General features: G+C 42.4%; 1 protein-coding gene across 5 annotated transcripts in view; it reads right to left on the bottom strand.

Moving 5' to 3' along the window:
* Positions 1-17,380, bottom strand: part of KNTC1 (kinetochore associated 1) — an 81,219-nt gene extending 63,839 nt beyond the window's left edge. For 4 of the 5 annotated variants that reach the window (XM_081175326.1, XM_081175324.1, XM_081175325.1 and 1 more), the window contains exons 1-14: positions 17,261-17,380; positions 13,675-13,795; positions 13,082-13,197; positions 12,234-12,306; positions 11,803-11,880; positions 9,016-9,050; positions 6,894-7,004; positions 4,492-4,585; positions 2,917-2,969; positions 1,911-2,023; positions 1,215-1,272; positions 1,021-1,119; positions 748-791; positions 588-653 (exon numbers count right to left, since the gene is read on the bottom strand). In XM_081175326.1, the coding sequence (XP_081031452.1) occupies positions 588-653; positions 748-791; positions 1,021-1,119; positions 1,215-1,272; positions 1,911-2,023; positions 2,917-2,969; positions 4,492-4,585; positions 6,894-7,004; positions 9,016-9,050; positions 11,803-11,880; positions 12,234-12,306; positions 13,082-13,197; positions 13,675-13,795; positions 17,261-17,356 (1,157 nt within the window). In that variant the 5' untranslated portion in view covers positions 17,357-17,380. Of the gene's footprint in view, positions 1-587; positions 654-747; positions 792-1,020; positions 1,120-1,214; positions 1,273-1,910; positions 2,024-2,916; positions 2,970-4,491; positions 4,586-6,893; positions 7,005-9,015; positions 9,051-11,802; positions 11,881-12,233; positions 12,307-13,081; positions 13,198-13,674; positions 13,796-17,260 lie in introns of those variants that run through there. The other variant, XM_081175327.1, reaches the window with a different exon arrangement.
* Positions 17,381-23,418: the final 6,038 nt, after the last annotated feature.

Genomic DNA, 23,418 nt, shown 5'->3' on the forward strand with positions numbered 1-23,418 from the left:
TCCTTGACCACTGGTCTTGCTAGCGAGGGATGGTGGGAGTTGTAGTCCAAAAACAGCTGGAGGCCCAAGGTTGGGGAACACTGGACTAGATGACCCTAGGGGTTCCTTTCAGCTCTACAATTCTACAATTAAATAACTGAGGACTGCCTTACAGGACCACCACATAAGGAAATATGACCAAACCTCCTTGCACTCTCTCCAGCAAGCAGCTGTGGTAGCTGAAATTATCTGACATTAAGACAAGAAAGAGGTGCTATCTATGCAATCATTTTAGTGATTATTCTCTTAGATGTAAAGAAACTGATTTCAGAGGTTTCTTGGTCCAAAGACCATTTCATTTACCTTTAGGGATTTCCATCTGGAGATAAGTTTCTCTTCCTATGTTCTTACTGGGAGAATGAGTCTGCAATTAACTCAATAGGACTTACTCGTGAGTGGACACTTATAGGATTGTAATGTTAAGCATATGTTTAACTCTTTCACTTTGAAGTTATTGAGGCTTACGACACACTTAACTTTGGCTCAGCCATATCACAAGTACCAAATTTTCTACATAAGCAGTAGTAGAAGTCAAAATATATGTATACCTGTTCTCAGGCAAGGCTTCAGTTAAGCATCTCAATACCAGAAGTGAGACTGGATGGTCTGATGCCCTAGAAATGAGTGTGTGGTTTAAAAAAGAGCTTTGATAACCATCAAAAATAAAGAAGCAGCTTTTTATTGTATTTTATTAAAGTGCAAACTTACCTTTGGTTATTTTCATACATTCCTTCCAAAAAGTAAATTGTATCCTGCATGGGAAACAATATGTACCATGTGCCTTAACTGTACAAGATGTCAAAGAAATAAACAACTATCGGACTTTTAGAAGACATTTGAAGGCAGACCTGTTTAGGGAAGCTTTTAATATCTGATGAATCACTGTACCAAATCCTACAATACTTAAACTCTGACTTGGATTTCTTTTTACATTCCCCCTCGTCAGCCTTACTTAGGATTGAAGAAAAGAGAAAAACATACCGTATTTATTCCGCTCTGAATCAATGAAGAAACATTAGTAGTTTCCAAAGAATAGAGCTGGTGCATAGTAGGCAGTGAAAACACCACGATGTTCCTCATCTACAGAGAAATAGTGCAATTAGGATAATCCTAAAGGATGCTGCCAAAATACAGGCACAATGTTTTGAAGCTTTTCTTTGATAGAAGACAATTACCTGTTTGCCATCATCAGGGTTTGTCAAAGCAACTAGCTTAAGACTGGCAATCCCCTGTCTTAACAAAAGAAGGGAAATGCATCAACTAATGACAAAAGTTATGAGCCATCACCATTTACATTTTATTTCAGTACTTTAGTTATTTATTACATTGGTATCTCACCTTTCCTCCAAGGAGCTCAAAGTGGCATAAATGATTCTCACTCTCCCCATTCTATTCTGTGATGTAGGTTAGTCTGAGAGACAGTGACTGGTCCAAGGTCGCCCAGTGAGCTTCACGGCTGAGTGAGAATTTGAACCCAGTTGGATACTCTAACCACTGCACCAGGCTGGCTCCATCAGGAGGGGGCACCAAGTTGCCTATCCTTGCCATATGGAGACAAGAAACCTGTGGCCCTGCAATGATCATGGATTCCCAACACCCCTGTTTTTCAGCATGGAACATGGCTACTGGCCAGAGATGTAGTTCAATAACAACTGATTAGTCACACAACACATAAACACAGCCCATTCCTATGGATGTCTGCTCAGAAATTAGGTCCTTCTTTGTTCCCAGGGGCTGATTCTGAAGTCAGTGAATACAAAATTTCAAGAAAGTAGGGGCATCAGCTCTGGTAAGAGGCATGGGGAGGAGCCATTCTGCTGTGGCACACCCTTTCAAATTTCTCAGCAAGTATGCTATAATCCTGAATTTACCCTGCAGCTGCTGAAAAATCCGATTCTGAAATCAGAATAAATTCTTCAATGTGAACAGAACAACAGTTCCAAATCATGGTAAGAGTGCAAATATTCCACAAAGACAAACCATTCTACAAGAAAAAGAAAACAAAAGTGTCATTATGATGTAACTAATTAAGACCTATTACCTTTGACTATATGAACCATGAAGGTATACATTTCTAATACTTAGATCTTTCATACTATGAAACAAACATTTCTATTTTGGTGGATAATCTGTCGTGCTCATTAATCAGGGCTGTCAATGGCTTCTGTCCCTTCATCGTTTCCATTTTTTCTCCACAGTGCACATCTTCTCTCACATTGGTCCCACATGACAGGATGTGTTGCTAGTATGCAAAAACAGTCAAGTTCCATGAATCCCTAGATATGCACCACCAGATGGTGGAGACTTCAGGCACTGATAGCCAGGTGCAAAATGTGCATGGCAAATTTTGAACCCTGGAAATCCTACTTGTGGACAAATTAACCATTTCACAAAAGGAGTATCAATCGGGGGGGGGGGGGGCTCACACCTCGACATGGTATCCTTTTACTGACTTTGTTAAGACAATCGAACAAGGTTTTCACCCTCCATCAAGTCATGGAACCTTATTGAGAAACACTTTCATTTGACTGACTTTCTTGAAACATCTAAAACTAAAATCATCAGCTGCTATTTTTCCTTCTTTTCTAAACTCTATATTCCTTGTATGGGTATGCTTTGTTACTTGAAATGAAAAATCAATTAAAAATATAAGTAGCCTTTATCTTAAACATTCTTAAAACATAACCAAAGTTCAATATATTAATTAACCATTTAAATAAGAGCTCATCATGGTTATGAATGCCTCTGAATTCCACTAGTGGAAACAAACTTTTTCTTCCTAATTGTCCATTTGCCAAATACTGAAACTATGGAACATGACCTTATCCAGGAGCAATCTGTAAAACTGGGCAACAAATAAATCAAAATAGCACTTGCCTCATTATCCAAGACAAACAATAATTCATCTACAACCTGAAGCATTTTTGCAGCTGTAAAAAATGTAAAAAGGAAAAAAGGATGTAAGTCTGTTAATTTCTTGCTTTAAAAAGTTGCATTTGAAATAGAAACTGTAAAATAGGGGTGTGGAACCTGCGGCCCTCCAGATATTACAGGACTCCAATACAGCCCTAGCCAGTAGGACCAGCAGTCAGGCAAGTTTTTTAATGTTTAATATTTTATTATGTTTTATATATGTTCAAAGCCGCCCAGAGTGGCTGGGGCAACCCAGTCAGATGTGTGAGATACAAATAATAAAATGATGATGGCATTGGCAATGATGAGGATAGTAGCTGCAGTCCAGCAGCATCTGGAGAGTCACAGTCATCTCTCTCTTTCCACACATGTAATGCTCATTAAATCCCAAAGCCAGAGATGTCCAGTATCAATCAGATAATCTGTCAATTGAGTAAATGAAGGATTTACACTGTAGAGTAATAGAATCATAGAGTTGGAAGTTTAAGCATTTTCTCCCTGCATCCCCACCTGAGAATATTTCTGTCTTTTTCCTAGCAAGCAGGGCCTCTTGTTTTCTTATCAGCTTAGCAAAACACGCCAAGAGCTCATTGCCCTTCGCAGACTAGAAACTTCAAAGGCATTTGTATGAGACAGAAGAATAGTGAATCTATAAACTTTGCTCAGAACTATCTGTTGCCACTGTATTGCTGGTAGATAGGAGAATAATTTTTGTAAACCAATGAAGCTGTTCATGTTCTGTTATCCAATCGTATTGCTGAAAAGAATTGATCACAAATTAATCGTGTAAAGCAAAAGCTATAAAGAGGTTTTGAAATGTATGCTCGGAGTCCATAATTCCTCTGGATCATTTATTCTTACAACAGTCTGCAATAAATCTGAACCCTTTCCAAGATGCTGCTTGCCTTTATTTGGCTAAAAAGGACTGGCTATTTCCAGACCCCCTTTGTAGGGTAACACACTTAGGCAGGCATAACCAGCTGCACAAATATAAGATGGAGGACACCTGGATTGTCAATAGTACATGTGAAAATATCAGGTTTCTAGGTGGTTGCTTGCAAGTAAACAGCCAGGACTCCAACCTGTCTTTTCCAGGTTTTATTTAGTGCAACCATGTACAGTTCAGAAATCCAAAGTTCATGCCTTTGTTAGTCACTTGCAGATTCCAGGAGTGGCTTTTTCCGGCACCCCCCCCCCCCAGCATAAGAACTTAGAAAAAGACCTAAAAGTCTTAGTAGACCACAAGCTGAACATGAGTCAACAGTGTGATGCAGCAGCAAAAAAGGCTAATGCTCTTCTAGGCTGCATCAACAGAAGTATAGTGTCTAGATCAAGGGAAACCATAGTATTGCTCTATTCCACCTTGGTCAGATCACGCTTGACCTGCTGTGTCCAGTTCTGGGCAGCACAATTTAAAAAAGATATTGACAAGCTGGAAGAGTATGGAAACAAAGGCTTTTAAATAAATACCAAAGGTCGTGGGAAACTAAGTCTTTGAAAAAAAGAGTTCTTTAGGATGCCTATGCCTAGAAAACATACCTTCAATCAAACTTGAATCAGCAACGCTTTGAATGCTTATCTGCCTTTTGTTAGGATTCACCTCCCACACAGATATCACACAGTCACCTGTACCCTTTTAAGAAAAGTATTTGTATCAGAAACCTGCATTCTGTTTCACAACAGACCTAATCAGTGATTCTCAAGATATTTAGTTCTTATGAAAATCATAGGCACAAAGATTTTAAAATTGTAATAGCCAAGTTGGAACCCTCTCCCACCCCAATTTCTGGGCTCAGCATCACATTTTTGGAAGACTCTGGGCCACCAGTTGCTGGTGGATTTTTCCAGTGCTGCTTTGAATTGCAACTGCTACACACATTACAAAATCCTTCTGGGCCATCTAGAGGAGTTGGGAGCCCTGTTATGCAGTGATTCTGCTCCTTCCTCCCGGGCCATATCCAGAAAGTGGTGTTGGGGGATGAGTGTTCAGACCCCTGGGCTCTCACTTGCGGGGTGCTTCAGGGCTTAATCCTCTCCCCCATGTTTTCAACATGAATATGAAGCTGCTGAGAAAGATCATCGGGGGATTGGGCTGGGCGTTCACCATTATGCAGATGATACCCAGCTCTACATCTCTTTTAAATCAGAACCAGTGAATGCAGTAAAGGTCCTATGTGAGTGGCTGGAAGCTAACTGAATCCTGACAAGACGGAAGTATTGTTTTGGGGGGATGGGGTGGGCAGGTATGAAGGTCTCCCTGATCCACTAGTATGTTCTTCACTAGTATGTATATTTCATTGATAATTATTCACTGATGAAGACTTTATTCCGAAACAGTTGAACTATTCCGGATGCACTGTCTTGCAGTTACTTGTATATTTTGTGAGATGTGTTGTATGATATATATATTGTTTTGAAGTGGCTTATTTGTATATTTCGAATGACATCATACCGATTATATATTTACTAACAGTTATTAGCCAGCGTGTTGCATTTGCATTTTTGTAGACTGTTACAGGGAACCAGGCAGAGGGCCTTCTCGGTAGTGGCGCCAGCCATGTGGAAAGTCCTCCCATCAGTTGTCAAGGAAATAAACAACTATCTGTCTTTTAGAAGGCATCTGAAGGCAGCCCTGTTAGGGAAGTTTTTAATGTCTGATACTTTTATCATATTTTTAATATTTTGTTGGAAGCCGCCCAGAGTGGCTGGGGAAACCCAATCAGATGGGTGGTATAAATAATAGAAATAATAAAATTATTACTACTATTTAAATCCCCTTTATGAAGAAGGTGCTTGGAGCCCAGCTGTAACCTGCATGTAGATCACTGCACATATCACATTAATATATCATCACATTAATGGGTCATCGTCCCCCGAGGATAAAAATGCCAGGAAGCTGAAATTAGCACTTCCAGTGCCCATACATCCGAACAGGAACTAGACATTACTTCTATGCCCCCGCTTGCCAGACCTATGTAGTGTTATAAGAAAAACTGCTCTTTTTCCCTTATGGGGTACCCAAAAGCCTGTATAAAGTCCTTATGTAGGTCCCCTATCGATAAGAGAAAATAACAGAGGCCAACCAGAGTATTGAGAAGCAAAGCAGCTAGTAAGCCTGATCTTTATTAAACTGTTGCAACAGGGTCCTCACTCCCCACACGCAGGAGGGAGGAGGAACCCAGAATAAAGGTGTGCCTGCCCTTATATAGACTTTTTGAAATTACCACCCTGCAAGCCTAAGACCACCCCCCAATACATCATACATACATCACAGAAGGGGCAGCCTACAGCAGAAGCCTAAGGCCAGGATACCAGTAATGGTCACTGATTGATTGATAATGGTCTCTGATTGCATTACCTGGGCAGTCTGGCTACTCTTTTGTGATGGTTAATACTTTAGTTCCTGAATCCAGGTCACAGCCTCACTCTATTCAAACACAGATACACCCTTAAGACAGGATTTATGAGCAAAGAGACAATGGGGCTTTCCCCATTTGCCTCCCTTGCTGCAGAGGAATATTTGAGGTCACTGGGAAAGTCAAAAAGGCTTCAGGACTGCTTTCCTGCACTGTTCCAGACATGTGGTTTATATACTTACGTATGTGTTTATGGGCCTTGTAAGTTTATGAACATTTAATTTATATATTTGAGACCTTAAATTCTTATAACACTAGGGATATTCAACCATGATGTTGCTTGTCTCTGCAACAGCTAGCAATGAAGTGGCTGAGAAAAGGAAACAACATCAAATGACACATTTTGTGGCCTTAGACATATGAAGACAAAAAGAGCAAAACACACCTGGGTACAAAATCTCTCAACAGAGAGATGGGAACACATAATAGGGACTACAGAAGCCAAATATTTTGCGCACACCCTGAAGTCAGCACAGATTGCTGCAGGAAGTTCACAGACAAAGGTATTTAAATAATAATACTTACCCCTATTATCAAAGTGATCTTGTTAGTTGTGTGCTTAGTTGTGGAAGTCAGGCAGCCAATGGTGTGATAGTCTTTTGTAGAAATAAAACATGTTTCCACCTGCCCTTGTAACTGTAAGGTAGACAAATAGCCACTCACAGATTTTACTTTTTGTTAAAGTGGTAGAAATAACTCACAATCGCAAGAGAAATGATAAATTAATTTGGAGGAGTAACTTGATTAAAAAAACCTAATGAATTCTTTAGCCAAGTAGTTTTATCAATTACATTTCAGATATTTGGATATGGATAAAAATAGCATTTCTAAAGGAATAAGCATATTTGCTTTATTTATTAATAAGGTGATGCACGCATGTGTTGCAGCAGGCATCATCTTAGAAGAGTTACAGATAGGTAGCCGTGTTGGTCTGCCATAGTCAAAATAAAAAAATTCCTTCCAGTAGCACCTTAAAGACCAACTAAGTTAGTTCTTGGTATGAGCTTTCGTGTGCGTGCACACTTCTTCAGATACACTGAAACAGAAGTTGCCAGATCCTTCTATATACAGTGGTACCCCGCAAGACGAACGCCTCGCAAGACGGAAAACCCGCTAGACGAAAGGGTTTTCCGTTTTGGAGGCGCTTCGCAAAACGAATTTCCCTATGGGCTTGCCTCGCAAGACGACAGCCCATAGGGAAATCTCCGGGACAGCGGGGGAACGCCTCCTCCCGCCGCGCGGCATCGGAACGAAGCTCCGATGTCGGGCGCGGGGGGGGAACGCCTCCTCCCCCCCCCGCGCGGCATCGGAACGAAGCTCCGATGCCGGGCGGGGGGGAACGCCTCCTCCCCCCCCGCGCGGCATCGGAACGAAGCTCCGATGCCGGGCGGGGGGGGAACGCCTCCTCCCCCCCCAGCGCGGCATCGGAACGAAGCTCCGATGCCGGGCGGGGGGGGAACGCCTCCTCCCGGCGCGCGGCATCGGAACGAAGCTCCGATGCCGGGCGGGGGGGGGACGCCTCCTCCCCCCCCGCGCGGCATCGGAACGAAGCTCCGATGCCGGGCGGGGGGGGGAAGCCTCCTCCCGGCGCGCGGCATCGGAACGAAGCTCCGATGCCGGGCGGGGGGGGGAACGCCTCCTCCCGCCGCGCGGCATCGGATGGCTTTCCTGAAGACTTGGGGTGGGAGGAGGGTTTTCCTTCCCACCGCCAACATTCAGAATGCTGTTCTGAATGTTGGCGGCGGGGAGGAAAAACCCTCCTCCCACGCAAGCCCCGGGAACAGAGGGAAAGCGCTGCGCCCCTTCCCCTCTGTTCCCGTACCTGTCCTGAAGGCTTGCGGTGCGGAGAAAAGCCCTTCTCCGCACCGCCAGCCTGGCAAGCGGTTTCCCTAGGAACGCATTAATTGATTTTCAATGCATTCCTATGGAAAACCGTGCTTCGCAAGACGAAAAACTCGCAAGAAGAAAAAACTTGCGGAACCAATTAATTTCGTCTTGCGCGGCACCACTGTAGTGAGAAGGTGGGGAGGGGTATTACTCAGAAGGGTGGTGGGAATGGGAGATTGGCAGATAGCTGAGATGAGCCTCACTATATAGAAGGATCTGGCAACTTCTGTTTCAGTGTATCTGAAGAAGTGTGCATGCACACGAAAGCTCATACCAAGAACTAACTTAGTTGGTCTTTAAGGTGCTACTGGAAGGAATTTTTTTATTTCATCTTAGAAGAGGCATTCTCTCCTGCCCATGAGAGAAGTTGGTGCTTGCCATCTGCTTTCATATAGGGCATACTTTTCCATCAGGGTCAGAGATGTCAACCTTGAATCTGGCAGCTATCCTTATAAGAATGTTAGCAAAGCTCTATGAAATCTCTTCAGCTTCCTGGAACAGGGGAAGGTCTCTCCTTCCATCAATAGTGTGATGCATCGTCCTGTTCCTGAGGTAAGTGGAAAGAATAACTTACTCTGCTTAATCTCCATCACAGAAGAGCAGTGGATTACAAATGTGATATATTAATTCATTTTTAATGTGGCAATTAACATTTTGCATCCCTAGTAGATCCGTACACACACCCAGTACTATGAATCACAACCAAACTATTTCAAAAACCAAAACACAATATATAAGATATATGAATGCTCCCACTTGCCTTCTTTGCAGAATTGAAGTCCAGCTTGTCAATTGCTGCATAAACATAAAATGTGTGTTGAGAAAAGCAACATTACATATCTATTTTTTTAAAGTATTTTCTATTGGGCTGTTGTAGTCACAGATTCGGAAGGCAGATTTGATTTCTGTAAACTCTTTACTGATCACACATTTATTAGCCTGGCCTATTTTTTAACGTATACTTCAGGAAATTTGCAGCTGCAGTAGCTTACTACAATAACTTATAGTATACATAGATAAAGAAAGAGTCTTGGAAGCAGTTTAAGACTAACAGGTTAGTGTAATTTAAGCTTCCATGGACTAGTGTCTGTGCATCAATGAAATCTAATACCATGATATATCAGTCTTTGAAAAAGTCTCATTACAGTGGTACCTACAGTTCCGAATGGGATCCGTTCCGGAGCCCCGGCCGTATCCCAAAAACTTCATAACTGGAGGCACCCTTCTGCGCACGCAAGCGGAGCGATGGAGCACTTCAGTGCCTGGGGTGAAACCCAGAAGTATATACTTCCGGGTTTGCCACAGCCATAACCCGAAGATTCCATAACCTGGAGGTTACGCAACACGAGATACCACTGTATACTTTTTCCTTGCTGGTTATAATACTACAGTGGTACCTCGCAAGACAAACGCCTCGCAAGACGGAAAACCCGCTAGACGAAAGGGTTTTCTGTTTTGGAGGCGCTTCGCAAGACGAATTTCCCTATGGGCTTGCTTCGCAAGACGACAGCCCATAGGGAAATATCCGGGACAGCGGGGAAGCGCAGCGCGTCTTCCCCACTGTCCTCGGACCTCCTCCGAAGCCGGGCGGTGGGGCGGGAACGCCTCCTCCCGCCGCTGCCGGGCTTCGGAACGATGCTCCAAAGCCGGGCGGCGGGGCGGGAACACCTCCTCCCGCCGCTGCCGGGCTTCGGAAGGCTCCTCCGAAGCCGGGCGGCGGGGCGGGAACACCTGCCCCCGCCGCCCGGCTTCGGAGCATCGTTCCAAAGCCGGGCGGCGGGGAGGGAACACCTTCTGAAGGTGGGCGGGGGGCGAAAGTCTTTGTTCCCCCCTGCCTGCCTTCCCGGGAGAGCGGAGAAACACAGCGCGTTTCTCCGCTGTCCCGGAGGGCTTTTGAAGACAGGCGGGGGGAGCAAAGACTTTCGCCCCCCGCCCGCCTTCAGAAGAGGTCCAGGACCTCTTCTGAAGGCTGGCGGGGGGCAAAAGTCTTTGTCCCCCCTGCCTGCCTTCCCAGGGGCTTTTAAATCGCCCCGGACAGCGGAGAAGTCCTCCGCTGTCCCAGGGCGATTTTAAAAAGCCGCCCGCCAGCATTTTAAGATCGCCCGGACAGGGGAGAAGTCCTCCGCTGTCCCGGGGTTTTTTAAAATGCTGGGGGTGGGAAGAAAAGCCCTTGTCCCCCCCCCCCAGCCTTCAGAAGAGGTCCGGGGACAGAGTGTCCCCGGACCTGGTCTGAAGGCGGTTTCCCTAGGAACGCATTAATTGATTTTCAATGCATTCCTATGGGAAACCGTGCATCGCAAGACGAAAAACTCGCAAGACGAAGAGACTTGCGGAACGAATTAATTTCGTCTTGCGAGGCACCACTGTATTGCAGCACAACCCTAACCATGTTTACTCAGAAGTAATTCCTAGTGAATTCAATGCAGCTTCCTCTCAGGAAAAGAGGTTAGGATTGCAGCCGGATAACTCATCTACTCCTCTGAATTTTATCTAATAATTAAGCAATAAATATTGATACTGTTATTTAAAATAAAGATAGACAATAACATTCAGTTTTTGTAAATCTGCATGATCAAGAATATAAAACAAAACACTTTGGCTAGATATATGTTGAACAAAGAAAGAAAAATATTGTCATAAATACTAGATTTAGAACAGACCAAAGGCAAAATCCACCACTACCACCAGCACAGATCAGTTCATACAGTCCAGACTAGAGCATGACACAAGTATGCTTACAAGGCAGGTAACTCCAGATGACTCAATGGCCACATTCATATGCAAAATTAATCCACAATTTAAAACTACATGCAAGAGTTGAAACAAAACTGAACAACCCACCTGCACACACCTCCCTCTGTCTGTCTGTCTGTCTGTCTCTCTCTCTCTCTCTCTCTCTCTCTCTCTCTCTCTCTCACACACACACACACACACACACAATTCTCCTCTGAAAAGATTGTGAGGATTTGGTAGCATTTAATTTCACTTTCACAAAATCCCAGATTATAATTGTGAAGAAATCAAAAATCTCAGTTTACAACAAACTCTGGTTAGTTTCAAAATAAGCCAACATCAAGCCATGGATTATGAAGACAACTTGTTAAACTAACCAGTTAGTTGCAAACTACAATCTCTGGTTAATACACCACAACAAGCTGTGATACTGAGAAAGCAACACTAAATGTTCCTGAAGTCCTGCTCAAGGTCATGTGAAAAGTATCCTGCATTCATTTATAAATATTACAATTGCAGCAGTTGTGTGGTTATTGTTGGCTCTCTAAAGCAAACATATTGAAATTGGTCTGCATTGAATACTACAAACCAATAAAGATTATCAAAGCCAGTGCAATTCAATTAATACACATAATCAGTTACCACTTTAACAAAATCTCTTGCTCCTGCAGTATTAAGATGTTGGTGCTCAGCACATTACAAACCTGAGATTCTAATCATTACAGAAAGCAGAAAGAAAAACTCCATCTCTTACTACATGTTTCCATGCAATGATGCACAATTAGGCTTTAGATCTAAAACAACATTGTCCTACCTTCCTGAGTTTTGGCAAATGGGAGGTGCGTAATGCAGAAGAAGCCACTGTTTGTGAGAATAAATGCATGGTAGGTTCCTATCAAAATAACCAAAGACAAGGTAAATATCAAGAAGTTTTCCCAGCAAGGGTTATCAAATTGTGTCCATGTGATCTTCAAGTAAAGGAACTGCCACCTGGCATCTCCAAACATGAGCAAATAAAGGAAGAAAACTTGGTTTACACCAAGGTAATTGAAATCAAAGTAAATAAAAATAATCAAGGGTGCACAAGTTGAAATATGATGAAAATTCACAGAATCAAGTTCAAATCAGCATCATATAAGTATCCTGTATCAGGCAGAATTCTGTGGCATTACATTTCCTCCCCTCCCCCACTCAACCTGAGCTTACAAGAGAAAAACCTGAGCTTATTCAGAAAAAATATCGTACCTGTATCTCCATTATCTTTTTCTAGAATAAGATTCAGATAAGTCCTGTCATTTGACGATCTTTGAACCAACATCTAAACACATTTTTAATTTAAAAAAGGTTGTTAGAATGAGTTTCAAAAAAGCAATGTAATTTACACCACATATTAATTTAATCCTACTCAAATCATGAATTTTGTAAATTACATTAGTATCTATTATAGTTTAAAATCAGTCAGCACATCAACAGCAGAAATTCACCAGGATACCAAAACTAAAGTTCAATTGTTGAATATATGCTTCACACCCGTAAGTCCCACAGTTCAATTACCAGCATCTCTAGTGAAATAGACCTCTGATAGCAAAGCAGGAAATTCAACTGATTTGATAACACTGGACTATTGATGTAACTGGGCTGGAATGGTTCAGAAGTAACACTGAACTATGGTTTAGTATTACATGCCAAGCCTCTTATCTACTATGGTTACTTGCTATGTTTAAATCCAGACAAACTATGGTTAGTACTAACTATGGTTTAGGGAGAAAGCCAACTTCAAACAATAGTTTACAATCCTACTTTATTTCCCTAAACTATATTTAACCCTAACCACAGTTCTTGGACAAAATGAGTAACTACAGTTAGCTGAAAATATAAGCAAAAGCTTGCAATCTCTTCCTTGCAATCAGCAAAAGGAGGAAAAGGAAGGGGGCCATAAGTGAGCCAAAGCTCACCTAGGTTTATCCCCAGGGTTTAGTGTCACATATCAATGCAACCAGTATGAGGCAACTTTTTAGAAACTCATATATTTAAGCATGTCTGAGGCAGCTGCATATAGTCATATAGAAGCAAAAAAGAAATAAGCTACATACATTAGTTAACAAGGTTTGCTTTGTTGATACATGAATCAGATGTAGGTTTCCACTTCTCTCCCCAATCACAAGAAACTGTGCTTCTTGACACAATCCAACAACTTCCACCTCAGTCTCTAAAAGGTTTTAAAAAGAAGTATTCAGATACCACAACGGGTGACTATATTCAGAAATGACGATGTATTATTATTACATAATGAGATGCAGTGAATTTTTGCCTCATACACTCCTCTGCTGTGGGAAATACTAGATAGTTATTACTGTCTTAACAACTCATAGGTCAAAAGATGGCAAAATTATTTTGACAAACTTTTAAAAATTTGGGCTATGTGTCTAGAATATACTAACATTAATACTGAGAGCCACTGCCCTGATCAAGTGATTTTATAAGGGCATGACAGCACCAGGCTGATCTGTTTCCTTCAAAGGGGAAAGAGTTCTTGTGTTCAGGATTTCAAAACCATATCACAGAACATGCAAAACTCCAGATCAGAGCACAGATTTTAATTAAGAAAACAAACTGAGGTACACTACGTTGAAAGTTCCAAGTATTCAATTTATGGCTGCTTCAAGATACAAAATGGTAAACTCACCAAACTGAAGAAACATCCTAAGAGACTGGCAAATATTATCAAGCACCACCACTGTTCTGTCAGCCACCAACACACATCCATCACGGGAGGAACAGCCATATAACTTTGGGTTAGACAAAACCTGACCAATAAAATAAAGCATCTGAACATAAACAGAATTTATTTACAAATACAAACAGATAAGCAGTCTGTCCGGATTAAATTGTGTGTTGTAACTTTCTGTGTGTATCTAGCACAAAATCTAGCATCTGACTGGACCGATGTCTTGTCTCGGTCGTGGACTGGATGAGAGCCAAGAACAGGGTGGATTTGATTTAAATAAAATCTATTTAAATCACAATTTAAATCACTAGTCAGTAAGACTTGATTTAAATCACTATTTTACAGAAAGGCTCATTCTTGCTGGTATAATCTTAATATTTACAACCAGATGAATGTTTCATTTTTGGAATAATAAATTTTCATAGTGGTTTTTAGTTATATAAAAAATTACTGATTTGGTTATACTATTAGAAATACATAGACCGATAATTATGAAATTATTGTGAGGTTTAATAACTTCATATTTGGACAACTTTTCTGCTGTACTTTATTGGAAGGAGGGGGGGAAACCAATTTCCTTAATAACAAATCATTTATTTAACTAAAATGATAACATAGCATATGTTTCCATGTTTGTTAACTGATGTGGTTAAACAATTTTTTTAAAAAAAAACTTAGACCTTACACACAAATGTAATGGAATCTAAAAGGGGCTATATCTCCCAGCAGCCCTGGCTTTGGAGAGGCTGGCCTTTCTTTTTCTAGAGTGCGGGGGGGGGGGGGGAGAGATACAGGTGGTAGGCCTAGGCTGGAACAGGCTTGCAGAATGAACAGCTGGAAAGCTGGAAAAGGGGAGCAAAGGATTGGAGCAGAGAAGTTCAGGGATTCCTGCTGCAGGACGGAAGTTCCAGGTAGACTTTATTGTTTGGACAATGTCAGGCAAGCTCTGGGAAGAAGGACCTGGAACCAGTGAACTCTTATTAGTTGTCTGGCAAGCAATTCAAAGTCTCACCAAGGACTTACAGATCCCAGTTACTATTTCCACCACCACCACCCCTCTTTGGATTCAGGTGTGTATTCTGTACAGTTAAGTGTTGGTGCAGTTGTTGGAACCCAGTGGGACTGGGAAGAGGTTGCCAGCCCTGAAGAGCCTCCAGCACTTGCCTCAAGTCTGAGTTGCACAATCATTACACAAAGATCCCAAGATTTGTGGAGTATTCTGCTCACAAGGTTTGCACTTTCATTTTTACTGCTTCACACTTAGCTACTTGTGCAGATCTATTCCACTATTCATTGAACCTCTTGGAACTCAGCATTTAAGAGGTAAGGGGTTGATTCTGTGAATATGAATTTGCAAAGGAACAATGGGATTAAGGTTTTTTCCTCAACTCTGTATGTTTATTTTATAACATTTTTCCTGTGAAGAAAAGGCATGTCATCTCTGCAGACACAAATTCACACTTTTGAGAACTGCAAAAACAAGCATATGTGATAATATCTTCTCATTAGAAAAACTGCCCCAAATAATCTTACAGAAACCTCTGGAAGAGCATGGCATTGTGAATGGATTAATGGAATTCATTTATCAAAAAATTAAAATAAATCCTTATTTTCTGATGAGCAGCCTTTGGACTACAGTGGTACTTCTGGTTAAGAACTTAATTCGTTCTGGAGGTCTGTTCTTAACCTGAGGTACCACTTGAGCTAATGGGGCCTCCTGCTGCCACCGCGCCGCAGGAGTACGATTTCTGTTCTCATCCTGAAGCAAAGTTCATAACCTGAGGTACTATTTCTGGGTTAGTGGAGTCTGTAACCTGAAGCGTCTGTAACCCGAGGTACCACTGTATAATGTAACTTAAATAGAAAACTATCTGTAGAAAGATTTTCCCTCCAAAAGCATTTTATTTTTAAAAATCCAATTTAAATCAAAAAATCAATTTAAATTTTAAAAAAATCAAATTTTTAATTATTATTTTAAAAATCATTGATTTTTATCCACCCTGGCCAAGAAATTGAAGCCCGATCCATTTAAGACAGGGGCACTGTTAATGGATGCTTCCCTAGACAAGACAAATGGGAGGTTGCCTGCTCTTGATTGGGTTACTCTCCCTCTGAAAGAGTAGGTACCTAGTTTGGGTGTACTTCTGGATCCATTACTGTTACTTGAGGCTCAGGTGGCCTTGGTGGCATGGCATGGCTCAGCTACACCCCATCTGGATAGCCGCCCTAACTTCTGTTGTCTACGCTCTGGTAACCCCCAGGTTAGATTACTGCAGTGCGTTATATGTGCGGCTGCCTCTGAAAATGGTTTGGAAACTTCAGCTAGTACAGAATGCAAGTCAGGTTGCTCACCTAGGCAAGACATTGTGAGCACATAACACCAATCATAGCCCAACTGCACTGCCTACTAAATAATTTCCAATTCAACATGTTGCTCTTGACATATAAGGCTCAGGACCCCAATACCTCAATGCCTCTTCCCATTTGAACCAATCTAGACCCTGGGATCATCATCTGAGGCCCTTCTTCGTGTGCCCCCTCACGGGAGGCCCAGAGGGTGGCAACACAAGAACAGGCATTTTCAGTGGTGGTTCCCTGGTTGTGGAACAAGGAGGCTCACCTAACGCAGTGTTTCCCAACCACTGTTCCGCGGCACACTAGTGTGCCGCGAGATGTTGCCTGGAGGGAGTCGGGCGGCGAGAGGCGGGGCGGCGGCGGCGAGGAGAGGCCGCCCAGCGCGGGGCTCTCGCCGTCTGCCTGCCTGGCTGCCTGCGAGCTCGGCGGGCAGCGCCTCCGTCCGCAGCGCCCGCCTCGCGGCTCTCATTCCCTGCCCCTGCCAAAGCTCACCCAGCCAAGCCGCGCTCTCCTTCCTGCCTCGCTTTGCTGCCTCCTCCCCCCCCACCCCCAAAGCTTGGAGGTTCCCCGGCAAGGGGGAGGGAAAGAAATTGAAACTTACACTTTCGTGCGTCCCTCCCGGCGTGACGCTGCGCGCTGACGTCACGGGGCTGTAATGGTGGTGTGCCTCGAGATTTTTTTCATCAAACAAGTGTGCCTTTGCCCAAAAAAGGTTGGGAAACACTGACCTAACGTAATCAATATATATAATTAGATGTCTTCACTCCATAGGACGCACACACATTTCCCCTTCATTTTTGAAGGGGAAAAAGTGCGTCCTATATAGCGAAAAATGCGGTAATTGTTTGATTTTGTGTTTTTAATGTACGTATTATGTATTTGGTGCTAGCTGCCCTGAGCCCAGTCTTGGCCGGGGTATAAATAAAATTTATTATTTATTACTATTTATTATTTATTATAATAATGTGGCCCTCTGGAAGATCTAGATGCTGACCAGATACTACAGCCCATAATGCCACAGTAGGTTAACCTAAGTTATAGTCCCATTTCAACTGACAGGACAAATCAATAGTCAGTGGCACCTTTGAAACATCCGTCAACATGATTTTTAGTTCAGTTTTAAAGTTATTCATTATACAGGTCTTTACATAGTCTTCTCTTGCAGTGATGCCACAAAAAGAAATTCTACCTTTTCAGAAGCGGTGACTTTAAGCAGTGTGTTAATATGATACAGGGCACCACTCCCTGTATCATCCCCACCCAACAGCTCCACAGTATCCCACATGGCCCTGGAGAAAATCAGAAGAGAAACTAATGAACAACATAGACCAGCAAAGTAATGATTTGAACCTTTGTATTAAGACAAAATAACCATGCTGTGTTTTTAAGCAATGTCCCCACAGGCAAAAATTTGAAATGCATTTACTGTATTTAGCTGGTAGAAATGTAGGAGAATAAGCTTTCCCTTTTATAAGAGAATAAACGGGGGGGGGGGCGAGTTTAACTTTTAAAAATAATTATACTTCTTAAAATATATACTTTAAAAGTACAAGATTAAACATATCAAATGTATCACCAGTATTAGAGGCACGACCTGGGTTTTTCCTAGTATTCAATAAAATATCTCCAGTTCTCAATAAGATAATACCACACACATTAAAGAAGACAAAACTAACTAGTCAATTGAGCAGAAACATCAACACCATGAAACTCATTTTCCCATTCTTCTATTTTAGGAATATATCCTGCCTCCAATATACAAACATCGCTCTATACAGTTTTTCTGACTAATAAAAATATCATAAATAGCATTAAATCCTAAGGCTCTTTACACACTAATTTATGTATATTGGCTGTGAGAGACAGTAATAGAGAGTTCAAAACTTTAGGTTTTTCATATACAAATACAGTAGCTACTCCTCTGGAAAAATATAACTGCACTTAAATCTATTAAAATATTTTATCTATTAAAATGTATTTTAATATGTTTGTTTTAGCTTCTTTTTTAAAAAAACCCAGCCTGGGAGAGTCCTGTGTTAGTCACACGCGCCCCCATTTGACATTTTCCTGGGTAATGGGAGAGAGGGCCGCCTCCCTCCCGCCCGGCTCCCAGCAGCCAGAAATCCCACAGGAGAAGCCCAGCCGCCGGGCAGCTCTGGGAGGCAGCCGCCAACCCTCGCCTCGCCTCCCCGCCCGGCTCCAGCCCCACTCGAGCCTCCCCCGGCCAACCCCCGCGCACCTCTCCCCACAGAAGCCGCCGCCGCCGCCTCAGACGCTCAAATTGGCGCGCACGCTCCTCAGTGGCAGTCGGCTACGGGACCCCTCGAGGGTCAAATATAGTCAGCGCACAGGGGACGGGGCTGCTGGGAAACTAGAGATAGGAACGGCAAGAGAGATGTCTGGAAACAGACGTCTTGGCTCCTTAGAGCTGCCGCCCCTCTAGGAAGAGCGGGGGAGTGGAGAGGGATCTGCGGAGACCCCGCGGTCGCTCCCCGAGAGGAGTGCGCAGCTTCCTCGCTGCTGGCCTTGGTTCCAGGAAGAAACGGGGCCGCTACTGTGCACCCCTGAGCGCACCCATTTTATTTATTTCATAGGATTCATACACCACTTGAATGGGGGGGGGGAGCCTCAAAGTGGTTTACAAAAAGAAAGAAGAAGGAAAGTTAGAAAAATTCACAACCCTATTATAAAACATACAAATACTAAAACAAAATAAAAGTTAGACTTGTCTAAACAATAATATTTTTGACAATAATATTTATTAGTTTTCAATAGACATAACAACAAAGAAACAAACAAAAAAGAATATACAACCACACAACAACATAGCAACAACAGTATAGAAATTAAAAAAAAATTAAAAAATATAACAGACTTGACATACCTAAACAGAAAATAAAAAATCAATTAATTAATTAAAATCCATTTTCATAAACATTTTAGTTGACTTCCTCTAATCTCCTCCATCTGAATTTCCTCTTAAATTGAATGTAGCAGTTTCCAATATCATTATTCATAAATCAATATTACAATAATATTTTTGGCAGGCACCAAAAAATAATAAAGCGAAGGTGCCTGCTAGATCTCAATGGTGTTATGTACTGAAGTTCTCACCCTGGGCCAGCAGGGGGATACTGTAGATAGTTTTCACTCAGACTTCCGGGTTAGCACCTCTGGCAATAGCGGATTTCCTCCGATCGGGAGGAACCCGCTCCGTGGAAAACAGGGTCTGAACCGCCACGGCGAGGCGGAGACCCATCAAAAACCACAGGCGGGAGAAGCCTGTGGACGTGGGATTCAGCTGGCACCTTTGCACCCCCTCCACTCGCGGGGAAACCCTTTTTTGGGGATCCGGAGCGACGTGGGGTGAGTGGCGCGGTGCTTTGAATCGACTGCTTCTTTCAGCCGCATTGCCCGTGAGTAGAACGGAAAATTGGACTTTGAAATTTCTTAATTAGGCACCAAAAGCGGGAAGGTTTAAACAGGAAGTCCGCCTTCTGTTTTTTGTAGATAGATTGAAGCAAAGACACGGCAAGCTAGAGTTCAGAAAGTCGTTTGTAAAGGACTAAATTTTCATCATTTAAAACTACTGAACGCCCCTTGGAAGCAGGAGAAGAGGGGGGAATCTTTTTTAGACTGTTTAAACCTGCAGAAGAGAGAGTAAAAAGAGGTAGTTTTCCACCGTCTTTAACCTGGGAGCGGGGTGTCAAGACAGACGTTTTGGAGAAGCCCATTGACTATGGACAAACGTCTTTGACAGATAGTTAAAAGAACAGAAACATATTGATTCCATTGTTCCCTTTCACTTTTAAAAGGAAGAAAATATTGACAAAATATCCGAAAAAGGAAAACTTTGTTGCTTAAAAAAAAAAAGGAAAAAAAGATGGATACAAATAGAAATTGTCTCCCCTATAGGGAGCTTGTGAAACTGTTATTAAAGTCGAACTAGGGAGTTTTTGCAGTTGTAAAAGATTAAGATCGTGGGACCAGACTTCGACCCTGAACAAGAATGTGCTCAGAGGCTCTGGTGCTTGCCTTTTGCAAGACAAGTGCTTTATTGGAACAGTTACAGTGGTGCCTCGCAAGACGAAAAGAATCCGTTTTGTGATGCTCTTCGTCTAGCGGTTTTTTCGTCTTGTGAAGCAAGCCCATGGACGGATTAGCGCTTTTAGCGGCTTATCTGCTGATCGGATCAGCTGATAAGCGGCTTAGAGGCTTAGAAAAAGGGGGGGGAGGGAAAAAACCAGCAGGAACTTGCAAGACATTGTCGCCTTGCAAAGCAAGCCCATAGGAAATTCGTTTTGCGAAGCACCTCCAAAACGGAAAACTCTTTCGTCTAGCGAGTTTTCCGTCTTGCGAGGCATTCGTCTTGCGGGGCAGCACTGTACATGAGAAAATGGATTTAATGACAGTTGCGATAGGAAATTTTGGACAGGCAGTGGGTACCTATATAGAACCCACTCAGGAATTAACCCAGGAATGTGCTTTGACAGATGAGATGAGGGAGGAGGTTGTTGCTGGACCTCGGGTGGCAGAGATGGAGGGAGCTGTGACCCAGCAGGAACATGAGTCGTTGGATTTGATGAATGAACCTGGAAAAAGTCAGATTTGGAGAGACAGAGATCTGCTTGGTTTGAAGATGTTTTGCAGAGATGTTTTGATTTTTCAAGTCTGGCTTTAGGCCGGGGGGAGCTTGGAGTTGTGGGGGCCCCTAATTTTGGAGGGGCCTTGAAACATGCTTTTAAATGCAACATGGATTTCAGTGTTGACTATGGAAAAGGGGCTGACTTGTCGAGAAGGGACAAAAATACTGTCAAGTTGGAGTCTCCCAGAGTGAAAGGAGCAGAAGACAAAGTAAAGTACAGGTATAAACATGAAGAAGACCTGCGGAAGGGACATGGAAAAGACTTAAGAGCCTCGGGTATAAGGTCACCAGGTTGATGGACTAGATGGATGGGATAGAAAGGACTGACAAAACCCGAGAGCAGGAGAAGAGACGATGGATGAAGATTGGAATAAAGTTTTAAAAATTTATTTAGAAAAGTATCGCAAAATCAATGAGTATCAGAAAAATGTTGGAATGAAATTAATTGGCTTTAGCAGAAATGTTAAAAATAAATATGTAAGAATATGTTATGGTTAAAAGAAATTGGTATAAATAAAATTTAAGTTTTAAGTTTTTTTATGGTAAGATAAAGTTAAAATAGATCAAGGTAATTTAATGACAGAATATTGTGAAAGGTGGAAAGGATTTGCTGAGATAATTAACAACTAGAATACAAAAAAGGGAGGTGTGAGGAGGCCGATGAAATAAGTTAATGAAAGTTAAGGATTTGGGAATATTGGATTTGTTTTTAAATTTGTTGTACATTTTTGTTTCTTGACTGTGTTGCATTGTGTGTTTTGTTTTTTCTTTTTGATTTTGGTTTGTATTGATTTGTATTGTTTAATGGTTATTTTTATCTATTCTTTTCTTTCTTTTTCTCTCTTTTGTATTTTTTCCTTCTTTTTTCTTTGTAATTTTAAAATGCTCAATAAATATCTAATAAAAAATATAGTTTTCACTCAGGTCTGCATATGCAAATAAGGGATCGAAAGTGACGTTCAGTGATTGGATAGTTACAGAAAGTTGCTACAGTAACGTTGTACTGGAGCTCTATATAATCAGGCTGGCTGAACCCTTCAGTTCAGTTCTGTTCTGACCTGTGAATAAACAAGAGCTGTTTGAAGAATCACTGTGTTGTCTGATATGTTTACCCACAACTTAACAAATAGGCAGGAAGCTCCAAAGTCCAGGCGCTTCCACACTGAATGACTGAGTTCTTACAAATATGGAACAGGTACGTGGTACCTGCAGTAGCCCCAATTCACATGTGGAGTAGGGCAATATTGCAGGTGAAGTGGTCCCAAGTTATTGAAGGCTTTATATGCCAAACTGTTTTAAAGTCTTTTTATCCTCAACAACCCTGCAAAGTACGGTAGACCACAGTACAGTTTAAACAAAACATTAAAAAGACCAGCACTAGGACCTTCAAGACTAACAAATTTATTATGGCATAAGTTTTCGGGTGCTAAGGTCTACTTAATCACGTGCATCATTCTTGGTAATTCATGAAAGCTTATGGAATAATACATTTACTAACCTCTAAAGTGCCCATTTGGCTATTGTTTCATGTCCACTGTGACCCACGGTGAATTGATAGAAAGTATGCACCCATTACCATCCCTGAAATCTACGGAAGATGGGCTAATAATAATAATAATAATAATGGCCATTTGGTGGGAGGAATAATAAGCTTCAGCTTTGGAAGGCCTGATGTGTGTGATCACAGCATTTGGGGTTGGACTAGGCGACCCTTGGGTTCCTTCTATGATGCTTCATTCTCCTCTCCAGTTCAATCTTCTAAACTCTGACTGAATAAGCAGGATAGATCCCTGAGTTTCTGCCATTGACTTGTGGTTCTTCCTGCCAAATTGCTTTTAAGCATATTAAAGTTGAATGATTAGAGATCCTTTCCTACCACTTCCAAGTCACCTTCAATGGTAGCCCCACGCAGAGCGCATGGTAGTAGTCCAAGCTGGAGATAACGCTTAACCATGCTGCCCTCTTTCAGTTCTATGCCGTGAATGCAGACTTTGACAAGCTGAAAAAAGGAGCGTCCAGATATCTGAAGAGCAAATGAATATGGGAGCTAGAGTTTGGGTCTTTGGGTTTGATGCTTTTGTAACTGGATCTGTAATGGCTTTTACTCAAATACAATAAATGCCTCCACGCCAGCACTGGAATCACGGCTTCACTTGTGCCTCTTCTGCCCTTTGCCCCAGCCTCTGAAGCTCAGTGGTTTAGACTCGGCATGTCCAACTTCAAATAAGCTGCAATCTACTACCCAGTATAAAAAATTGGCAGTGATCTACCCATAGTCATTGGAGGGACAAGGAGCGTGCGTGGAAGGAGGTGGCTAACTGGAGGGAGGAGTTTAAATGGGGGGAGAGGAAAGAGAGGCAAAAGTTCTCTCTCTGAGGAGCCAGTCGGCTTCTCTCCCCCCTGCCCGTGATGTCCTGTGACGGGGAGCCGCTCAGAGTTGCTCCGGAGCCGCAGCAGCGCTCGCGGGTGACACCCAGAACCGGAGGAGGGCAGAGGCAGCGAAAGGCGCAGGTGGTGTCGTCATATGCTTAATATCAAGTGTGACGTTGCATGGAAGCAATATTCTTTCCTTAAACGTTTGTGCGTTTGCACAGGAAAAAAACTGTTGTTAATTAAAAAAAAACAAACAAACAATGTCTCACACTTCTCTCTCTCTCTCTCTCTCTCTCTCTCTCTCTCTCTCTTTGTGTGTGTGTTTTGGT

The sequence above is a fragment of the Podarcis bocagei genome, assembly GCF_964188305.1.
Source record: "Podarcis bocagei genome assembly, chromosome: 16".
Taxonomy (NCBI): domain Eukaryota; kingdom Metazoa; phylum Chordata; class Lepidosauria; order Squamata; family Lacertidae; genus Podarcis; species Podarcis bocagei.